The 11320-nt window shown below is 45.9% G+C and overlaps 1 protein-coding gene across 1 annotated transcript; it reads right to left on the reverse strand.

The window, feature by feature from the left end:
- Positions 1-387: 387 nt before the first annotated feature.
- Positions 388-4248, reverse strand: LOC132244066 (olfactory receptor 2K2-like). Its single transcript, XM_059714993.1, has 2 exons — positions 4243-4248; positions 388-1335 (listed from the first exon to the last, which is right to left on the reverse strand). Exons 1-2 carry the CDS (start codon positions 4246-4248, stop codon positions 388-390), a joined length of 954 nt encoding a protein of 317 aa, XP_059570976.1.
- Positions 4249-11320: the final 7072 nt, after the last annotated feature.

Raw genomic sequence — 11320 nt, forward strand, 5'->3', positions numbered from 1 at the left:
CTGAGTGGATCAAGCCTGAGGATCAGTGTGGTTCACAGGCATAACCAGTCAGGACTCCTGGGTTTTGAAGGTGGACTTTTATCTTTCTGAAAGTTTTATTATCAGTCTGGCCCAGATCTAGGTGATCTGATTTGCAGTCCCCATGACTCTAGCCTGTAAGATACAATTTCTCTCTCATTTTGAAGAAGACAATCCAACAGTACTGACTCCCATCCCCACCCTGCCCTCATTCATGAGACCTTTGTACTTTTCAGGAACGGAGAAATAGCCAGACGTCCTGACTTCTTTCTCCACTGTCTATAAGTCACTAAACCCCACTCCCCTCCCAGACTAGGATCCAGAACCGAGGAGCTGGGAGCCACAGGACCATTCCTCCTCCACCGTAACTCAGTGGTCCGTCTTGCCCATCATTTTGAGTATGGCTCCTCTGACCTCCTTGTTCCTCAGGCTGTAGATAAGAGGATTCAGGAGGGCAGACACAACATTATACAAGAGGGAAAACATTTTGTCCCGCTCGGGTGAGTAGCTGGAGGCTGGGCGCATGTACATGAACATGGCGGTACCATAGAAGAGAGTCACAACAGTGATGTGTGAGGTACAGGTGGAGAAGGCTTTGAACCTCCCCTCAGCTGAGCTGATCCTCAGGATGGCTTCCAGGATGAATACATAGGAGATTAGGATCAAAGACAATGGGGTCAGGAGTAGTATAACTGCCATCAAAAGGGTCACCTGCTCAGTGAGGCGTGTGTCTGCACAGGCCAGCTTCAAGATGGCTGGCACCTCGCAAAAGAAGTGATTGATTTCATTTAAGCAGTACAGCAACCTCATGGTGAAGCCTGTATTCATTATGGAAAGAAGGAAGCCAGATACCCAGAAGCTGATGGCCATCTTGACGCAGACTGACCTGTTCATGATGATGGTATAGCGCAAAGGGTGGCATATGGCCACGTACCGGTCATAGGCCATTACAGCATAGAGTATACACTCAATTATTGCCAGAGAGAGGAAGATGAACATCTGAGCAACACAGGCAGCATAGGAAATGCTTTTCTTTGTGGAGAGGAGGTGGACCAGCATCTGGGGAACGGTGGTGGTGGTGTAGCAGATATCTAGGAAGGAGAGGTTAGCCAGAAAGAAGTACATGGGTGTGTGGAGACGGAAGTCAGTCTTGACAAGGGCAATGAGGAGGCTGTTCCCAAAGAGGGTCACCAGGTAGATAGTTAGGAAGAACACGAACAGCAGCAGCTGCGTCTTGGGCTGGCTGCAGAACCCCAGCAGGATGAACTCCGACACTGAGGTGCTGTTCCCCCAGTAATATTCCTCATGATTTCCCACCTAAGATGAAAAGGGAGTGGTGAGAGAAGCAATCACGCAGAAGGATAAAACCCACAAGGGCTAAATTCTGTTTTGCTTTGCATCCCACAATGGCATTTACACAGCCATGTAACTGCAGATTTTGGCACTTACATAGTTTAAAATTCACCTTGGGACTTGCAAGTGTGCACATGTGTGTTGAGCATCCTAACTACACACATGCACAGTATCCTATGCTTATGCAGGTATGCACATAGCCTGGAAAGCCCAAAATAGTAGTCCGGGAAAAATGTATCATTAATCAGTAAGAAATGATAACAAAGGGCTCTCCCATGGCCAAGGTTCAAATTAGACTTTGACTCTTGGGGCAGGGGGATTTTGATTTCATTGATTAACAAGTCCACCTAAATGAAGGAGCAGTCTTATCAGAGAACCCCCCAGGTTATGATTTTCAAATCTTACAGGGGGCTCTTGTCTCTTATCTCTTGTCTCTAATTTGGACATTGTGCATTGCTAAACTGAACAGTTGGAGCACTCAGTCCATGCTAAGACTGCCCTGAACCTGGGGATTGGAATCTGCATTTTCTACTGGTATTAGCTCATAACCTGTTGCTGCTCCAGGCACCAAGCTACCACATAGTACAATACAGACACTTCCCCAACCTCCCCAATTCTTCTGGCCCACTAAGCAGCCAAGAGACATGGGGAACTAGAAGAAAGCCAGCTAGCTAGAAAATGCAGTGGTCAGTGAGGTGGCTGCTTTCCTGGATGGGAAGAAAGCAGCCTGTGAAGAAACTTTCCCAGTGCTATTTATCCACTCAAGAGTAGATGGAAAATACTCTAGGCAATGCTGAAGGTCAGAAGATGGGAGGGAGGTTTAAACTTGGGTCTCCTGCTCCTTGGGCTTATACCCTAATAACTAGGTTTGGGAGTAAACCATGGGAGGGACTTCCTTCAGGACAGTACACATGGAGGGCAATTCCATCCCCTAATTCAGTAGGAAACAGAATTGCAAACTCTGCACAAGTTCCCAAAGCTGCAGGTATGCAGCTGCATACATGACATTTCACCATGCAAAACGAAGCAGGAATTAGCTCACGGAAACTACAGCCTCTATCTAAGTAACTAACTCCCACTTAGCAAGGACTCCCAGCTTCCCAGCAGCCCATTTCCATTCTGAGATACTGCACCGATTAAGTGACAGTCTTGCCATGGTCAAAGCTATTGTTTTTAACCAACAAAGATCAAGACCTCACCACAGCAGATCCTGGACCTAGATGGGCAACTCCTGTTCCAAAGAGCTTGCTGTCTCAAATGATAGAAGTCAAAGAATGAGAGGAGAAAGAAACACACCAGATCACTAGTACAGCTGCAACCAGCAACCTAGTCTCCGATGTCCCATTCCAGTGCCTCTCGTCTAAGTCATTCTCCTGCTGAAAATTTGGGTAGTGGGGGCAGATGCCAATCTGATGTTTTCCACTATTCTTGGGTTTATTCACATCTAGAGTTTGGTTGAAGCCTCATGAAGCACTCAGATACCATGATGATGGGTGCCTGGACAAATGGACACACAAACTGATAGAAAGGCAGAATGCCAGACACAAATCTCTATCAGGTCATTTAGGGCTCTCTTTTCAGAAAAATGTACAAATACACTAAATAGATATGGTAGAATTAATACAACCTTGTTGGTAGTCAACCTGAAAATTTTCTCCTTCCTAGAATCAAGGGCTTATCCAGTTACATCTTTTATTGGACCAACTGTATACCTGGAAGAAATGTTAGAGAAGCTTGATTTTGTGCCCAAAGGCTTGTCTAACAACTCTTTCAGCTATACAGTTGGTCAAATAAAAGCTGTTAACAAAAAAAGCCTTGTTTTTCACATATATTCTGGACTTTCATAGCTACAATAGCACTCCAGGTCTTCCTACAGGTATTTGAGAAAGTATATATTCCTTGAAGAAACAATTGTGGCTATTCCTTAATTAAAATGGTTCATTATTTTTTCACAAGTTCCTCAGAAAATCAGGATAGTTACTGGAAAAAAAACCAACTAACTGGTATTGGAAAATTTCTGACCTGCTATAGTCCTGCAGTCTTTCCATGCTCTTAAGCAGATCATTCCCTAAGGGAATCTCCACTTTGACCATCTTAACTCTATTGCTTGAATGGTCAACAGCAAAACAAAGTGGAGCCACTTCCCTGTTCTGCTTGGGGGTCCAGGTCTGCATTTCTCCACTGACCCAAAGCAACTGCAAACCTGTCTCAGAAACAGCCAGGTCATGGCTCCCTTGGCACAGCAAAGTGCATCAATGTACTCATCACTTCTCATTGACTCTGACCTATGATGTAGGATTTCAATTGGGCAGAAACACACCTAAGTACAAGAAACTGTTAACAGGATGCTGAGTAGAGCAGAGAGGCATTTCAATGGTCACAAGGAGCATCAACATAAATCAGACTAGCTGGCCATTCAATGAAAGACCCTCTAATGAAGGACATGCACTCTACGGTATTCAGTACTGAAACTCACTCCAATGCACCTACACTCAAGCACTATCCATCTCCCCTAGTCCTTTCCTTCTGGATTAGACCAATGATCCAGCCATTCCAGCTCCTTACTGATTATTCATAGGAGCACAGGAATTCCCAAACTGTACCAAGCTACTGGTCTATTTGTCTGACTGCCTGCTTCCAGCTGTAGCCAGTGCCAGCGCATGAGAGGAAGAGGCAAGAGGACAATTATGGAGCAAGAGGGCCACGGAAAAGGCATATATTATATGCCCATACTTGAAGATATGCTTGTATTCTGTTCCTCACCGTCACTAATACCAATTCTTTGTTTTTCCTCTAACCTTAGTGTTCAGTATCTACATCCCTCAGTCTAGTATTTTCATCCCAGCACAGTTCACAGGAAATGCCACTTACCTTCATTCTCCTTTTCCACCTGAGAGAGCAGGACATTTCCTTCAGCTACCAAAATCCATGATCCAGATGTACCAGGCAATAGATCACCATAAATGAATTCCTCAGACCAAGGACAAAATAGTTGCTAAATCTTTCTTTACTTGTGGAAAACTTTGCCTGGATGGCAATCATATATGGCAGATACAGAAAAAATAATAATAATTCCAAAAGATAAATTAAGCAGCTTACTAGTAGATCTACCAGTAAAATAAAATTGAATGGCAAACTCATTACTAACTTCATAGCTACATTTTGTTTCAAGAGAACACAAAGTTAAAATTATAACTTTAAAAAATTTTAGTTTGATCCAATTAGAAGCATATTGGGGAGCTAGCAATTTTAGTCCTCTGTATGTGAATCTATGGGGTTATTATCCTTCCTTTTTTTTCATCAGCAAAAAATATAGGTTTAGAGAGATTCATTCTCTTCCCAATTTCACTGCTCTCTGCATAAACTGGAAAGCTTATAAGTTACCTCAAGAACGTTTTCAATTATTTCAAAGCTAGCTTTGAATCCCTAAGTCATTTATTTAAAAAAGTCAGTCATCAATGGCAAAAGCAACTTGTAACTTTCTAGTCCTCTCCTGGGTTTTATTATCCAATCATTCAATTAAAACAAAATTACTAGATTAAGACGAATGCAATGGCAAAAAAAAAAAAAAAAAAAAAAAAAGGAATCAGGCCTCATGGTAGAGGTGATATCTTTATTAGACCAACTAGATGCTTGAAAATAATGGTAGGTGCTGCAAAACCAGAAAACTATGGAACAAATGGGAGCAAAGGACTGGAATCATGGCTGGCCACCATGTCTGAACCTATTTTACTGAAAAGACTGAGCTCTGCTCCCTTCCTTCCAAAGCACATAGGCACCGACCTGCAGCAGCGGGTTCTGGGCTGTAAATGCCAGGAGGATGAAGGGGCTCTCTCTGTATCGAGAGTCATAGAGTGGACTCCACAACAGCGAGCACCCGGGCCTGGGACCTGAAGAGAGCAACCCAGCAGGGCAGACTCAGTGCTTTTCTGCCTCCAGCCGCTCTCTGGTCAGTGCTGCCTGTTGTAAACTCCATTTGCTGTCTCCTACCCCTCACTGTGTTTTAAACAGAAATCTCTATTCCTGACCCAGGATGTAGAATCTACTATTGGTGCCAGCTAACCAAAAGACCCCTGCCAGATGTTTAGGTCAAGGCACAATGGCACCTGATGTACAAGCCACACAATCACGCTTCTTCCCATGACACACACGCATGGCAGAAGGTGTGATGGTGGGATTGAACATCAGACCCCATCATGCAAAATTAGCAATGGAGGGGGAGCCTGGTGTATCATCAAGTTATTACACATTTTTTGCGGAAAAACGTTGTGCCTTATTCCTTGATTTACGATGCTATTAAATACAGCCAAGTTACAACTTAAGATGTGATTTACTAGTGAATCATGTTTTAAGTATACCATGTGGCAGAGGCCTAAGTCAGGCACTTTACAGCTCATCATCATGACACATAAGTCCCTTTCTGGACTTGAGCTTTCATTTTCCTACTTCTCACCATGTTTTACACAAGGAACCTCCATTCCCAACCCCCAGTGTGAAATCCACATTCAATTAATGGCATGATAGGAACCAGCCATAACATTATTACACATTTTTGTGGCATTCTATTGTGGTTCATTCCTTGTTTTATGACGCCTTTAATTTCTTTAACATGCAACCGGGTTACAAGTTAAGATGTAATAAACTAGTGAATCATGTCTTAAGTGTAACATGTGGCAGAGACCAAAGTCAGGCACTTTACAGCTCAACATCATGACATGTAAGTCCCTTTCTGGACTTCGGCTTTCTTTCTAAATTTCCCTTTTAAGTAAGTAACTGAGATCTCTGGGCCCTAGAGATGCCGGGCTGCCTCCATGAACTTCATCCATTCTCATCTCCTGCATGTCTTCATCCCCTAGTCACCCAAGTTTAATTTCTGTATTTCCCATACTGGTTTGTCACTGCAGAGCAAAAACTTCTTAGCAAAAGCACTGGTCTGAGCTTGTTGTGTCTTTTTTATGTCTTCTAATGAATAGGCCCTAAGCTACCATTGCTTACCATCACCCCTCCCACCATGGGCCAGTTGTTAGAGCATTTTCTCAGGAAGTGAGAGGCCTGAGCTCTAGGCACATTTCAAAATAAGCTGGGAGTCAGACTTGTGAGGTATGTGATCTCAAACATATTGATGCCAGCAAGAATTACCATATAATTTTCACTCAGTAATCCTCCTTGTTTTATGACACTGCTTCACATGTAATACACTAAGAATGGAATGAAATGAGCAGCCTGGAGGCAGGTATTCACACCAGGGCATTTTTGAATATTCTCCAGCACTAGAATACTTTTTAGGAATTCAGTTCCCTGCTTGATAACACCTAGCAGAATTTGATTTGAAGAGCTTTAATTCAACCACAGACAATCAAAGGAACTCAGCATCAGGTCCTACCTCTAGGCATGAAAAAAACTTAAAGGTGAGTCATCTTTTACCAGCAAAAATCAAGACCTCACCATAGCAGATGTTGGACATAGATGCGAAGCTCCTATTCTAAAGAGCTCATTGACATGATAAGTCAAAGGATGAGCTAGGAAAGAAACACACCCTATCTCACCACATCTCATATAGGGTGATATATGTGAGATCTGTCAGCTCCACATATCAGTGGAGTTTGTCACTGGTGGTGCAGTTGTTCCCCAAAGCCTTCATGTGAAGGCAGTGCCATAGACCTTGTTTCCCACATAGGCAATCCTGATGGCAGGGACATAAGAAAGCATCAATCGAAAATGACCACCATGGTTTCATTCTATCTTTGCTCCTGGAAAAGAAATTAATTCTCAGGTGAGTGAACATACTCATCTGGTGAAGGAAAAAAATCTTCAGGGGGGACAAAAAACAAGGAATCTTTCTGATTGACATCCAGCTCATATTATTTCTGCATTGATAAACCTACATCCTCCTTCCTCCTGGATTCCTGGACTTCATGCACGCTGGTATCAAATGACCAGAAAACTTCGCTGCAAGTGAATCTCCTCCTCAGGATTGTGTCTGAGGTGAGGGTCATTCCATGAGAAGACAATAAAAACAGTTTATGGTTAGGGAGGAAGCAGAAAACATAGGGATCGTGTAAGAGTGGTACATTATACAGATATTTTAAGATAACTTTTCTTGTGTCATCCTATCACGTGAACCTCAACAAAGTTTCAGCATAACTTATTGTCCAATGCTTGCTAGTGCTCAGGGGACAATTGAAAATTAGATGGCATAAACTCATTTCAGATACAAGAGAAATCATATTGGCAAGGTGGGGGAAGCACTCTCAAAGTCAACCTTTTCTCTGTACCCAAGGTGAATAAGGTTGTCATCATTTGAAACAGAGTTTAGGGGCTTGATTAGATCCAATGTTGCCTTATATCTGCTGTTCCTGGGATGGTTCCCCGTCTAGTAGCTGAGGGTGCGACTGCATGTAAAATCATGTATGTCTCCATGGAATTCAGTCTTACGTCAAACATCACAAGCCCTAAAGGGTTTGTGACCTGTTTTAGCACCTCTTTGTATGTAACGCGTCTGTTTTCATATCCAACAAGATCCTACACTCCTATTCAGTCAATGAAAGGGGGAATAACAAGATGACATGCCAAAAAGCAACAAGTGAATCTGGAGGGATTAAGAGGAAAAGCAGGAGCTGCAACTTAACAGTTCTGCCTTAGATGGTTTTCGGCTGGCTCCCTCATGTCAATTTTAAATGATTGTACAAATGGCAACGGGACCCAAACATTAATTCTGCTCCCAAGGTTATATGCTCACCAAATGCAGAAAAGGATGCAGAAAAGGCATCCATTAGGCATCCAGTTGTCCCCTGAGCACCAGCAAGCATCAGATAATAAGTTACACTGGAACTGTGTCGAGGTCCATGCAGAAAAGGCTGAACTGCTCAATGCCTTTTTCACCTCAGTCTGCACAGGCAAAATCAGCTCCCAGACTACTGCACCTGGCAGCACAGTTTGCAGAGGAGGTGAGCAGCCAACTGTGGTGAAAGAACAGGTTAGGGACTATTTAGAAAACCTGAGCATATACAAGTCAGTGGGGCCAGATGGGACTCATCCGTGGTTGCTGAGGGAGCTGGCTGATGGGACTGCAGAGCCACTGACCATCAGCTTTGAAAACTCATGGCTATCAAAAAAGGTCCCACGTGACTGGAAAAGGGCAAACATAGTGCCCATGTTAAAGAATAGGGAAAAACAGGAGACTCCAGGGGCCTACAGACCACTCAGCCTCACCTCAGTCCCTGGAAATATCATGGAGCAGATCCTCAAGGAATCCATTTCTAAGCACTTGGAGGAGAAGAAGGTGATTAGGAACAGTCAGCATGGATTCACCAAGGGCAATTTATGCCTGACCAACCTGATGGCCTTCTCTGATGAGATGACTGGCTCTGTGGATGCAGGAAAACCAATGGATGTGGTGTACCTTGATTTTAGCATGGCTTTTGATACAGTCTCCCATAACATTCTTGCAGGCAAACTAAGGAAGTACAGGTGAAATGAATGAACTGTAAGGTGAATAGAAAACTGGCTGGAGAGTAGTACTCAATGGCTCAATGTCTAGTTTACAGCTGGTATCAAGTGGAGTGGCCCAGGGATCGGTCCTGGGGCTGGTTTTGTTCAATGCCTTCATCAACAACCTGGAAGATGCCATAGAGTGCCCCCTCAGCAAGCTTGCAGATGACACAAAGCTGTGGGTAGTAGTAGATGTCCTGGAGGGTAGTAGTGCTAGGATTCAGAGTGACTTAGGGTGTGTGTAGATGAAACAAGAGGCATGTGTGCACAACACTTTAAGGTGAGTTAAATGCTTTTGTACCACTTTAATGGCGTTGGTGTTTGCATGCGTTGGCAGTGTATTGCACATTAATTCCAGCCGCTGTAGCACATTCAGAGGCATAATGTGCATTAAATTATTTTGGGGCACAGCAAACTAAAACACATCTGAAGAGTTTTAGTTTGCTGCCCTACAGCTGTGGAGAGAAGCAGCGGGCTCTGTGCGGCTCAGGAACTGTGCAGGCAGCCCATGCAGGCAGCCTCGCAGCAGTCTGGAAAGGCAGGCTCCATCAAAGGAAAAAAAAAGTGGCGAGCCTGATCTTCTTTGTTTTTTCCCGCTGGAGCTTGCCTGCCTGCATGAGCTGTGCAGGCACTTGATCCCTCCCTCTGCGGCTGTGGTGCGCCCCAGGACCGCCCAAGCTGGGTGCCCACAACAGGTGCTGCCTGGGCGGGTGGGGGCTGCCACTGCCACAGAGGGAAGCACTAGCCCTGCCCCTCGCCCCCCCCTGAACCCAGGGACCTCTCCACCCACCAGCAGCTCGCCTTCCACTACCCACCGCCAGAGAGGCAGGTAAGACATGGGTGTACACGACACAGGGGTTTACTTTGCCCTACATTGAAGCGGTGTTTCTAAAAACCCACCACTTAAATTTAGGATGAAGTAAACCCCCGTTTCATCTACACGTTCCCTAGACAAATTGGAGAATAGGTCTGAATGGACTCTCATGAGGTTCAACAAGGACAAATGCAAGGTCCTGCACTTAGGATGGAAGAATCCCATGCACCGGTACAGGCTGGGGGCTGACTGGCTGGGCAGCAGCTCTGCAGAAAAGGCCCAGGAGGTTTCAATGGATAATAAAATGAATATGAGCCAACAGCATGTCCTTATTGCCAAGCAGGCTAACAGTATACTGGTCTGCATTGGCAGGTGTGTTGTCAGCAGGTCACGGGAAGTGATTATTACCCTCTGTTCAGCACTGGTGAGGCCACATCTGGAGTACTGTGTTCAGTTTTGGGCCCCCTCACTACAGCAAGGAAGTGGACAAATTGGAGAGAGTCAAGTGGAGGGCAACACAAATGGTGAGGGGGCCGAGGGACATGACTTATGAGGAGAGGCTGAGGGAACTGGACTTATGTAGTCCAGAAAATAGAAGACTGAGAAGGGATTTAATAGCAGCCTTCAGCTGAAAGGAGGTCTGAAAGAGGATGGAGCTGGACTGTTTTCAGTGGTGACAGATGACAGAACAGGAAGCAACTGTTTCAAGTTGCAGCAAGGGAAGTTTAGGTTAGATATTAGGAAGGATTTTCTCACTAGAAGGGTAGTAAAACGCTGGAACAGGTTACCCAGGGAGGTGGTGGAAGCTCCATCCTTTGTCCCGGCTAGACAAAGCCTTAGCTGGGATGATCTAGTTGGGGAGGGTCCTGCTTTGAGCAGGTTGGACTACATGACCTCCTAAGGTCCCTTCCAATCCTAATTTTCTATGAAAAATCTCTGAAAATCTCTGAATCTCTGAATCAGCCAGGCCAGGTCCACCCCCCGCCCCTCTCCCAGCCTGGCAATGGCCACCCTGCCCGCCCCAGCTCCCAGCACTTGGGGGGAAAAAAGCCCCAGCTCAGCTGGTGCTGCCAGGTGGGGGCTGATGCCTGCTGCCCCACGCTGCATGGGGGGCTCTGCATGAGACCCCCACCCCACTCCCTCAGCCCCCTCACAGGTGTCCCACAGAGGCCAGCTCCGGCCCTTTAAGAACAAAAAAAAACCTGACGAAACCCGGGGACTCACTGCTTCTGCTGGTGGGGGGCAATCCCCGCTGCCCCCCGCCATGTGGGGGGTCTGCAGCAGCCCCCAAAGCCCCAAGGCTGCACCAGGAGCGGTAAGTCCCAGGGCTTTTCTCGGCTTTTTTTTTGCTTAAGAAGCCAAAGCCCCGGCCGGTGGGGCAGCCATGGGGGACCGGAGGAGCAGGGGTGGGGGATTTGAGGGGGCTCATGCAGAGCCCCCATGCAGCGTGGGGCAGTGAGGATCACCCCCCGCCCAGGAGCATCAAATTGGGCACCGGGGATTTTTTTTAAAGTACCGAGCTGGGGCGGGCAGGGGCAGCCATGGGGGCACTGGGGGAGTGGACAGGGGTCGGGGGGGCTGGCAGGGGTCCCCCCATGGTCCCCTCCCCTCTCCCCCAGCCCCCACCTCTCCTGCCCCTAGTAC

This window comes from Alligator mississippiensis, chromosome 11 (genome assembly GCF_030867095.1).
Source record: "Alligator mississippiensis isolate rAllMis1 chromosome 11, rAllMis1, whole genome shotgun sequence".
NCBI classification, from domain to species: Eukaryota; Metazoa; Chordata; order Crocodylia; family Alligatoridae; genus Alligator; species Alligator mississippiensis.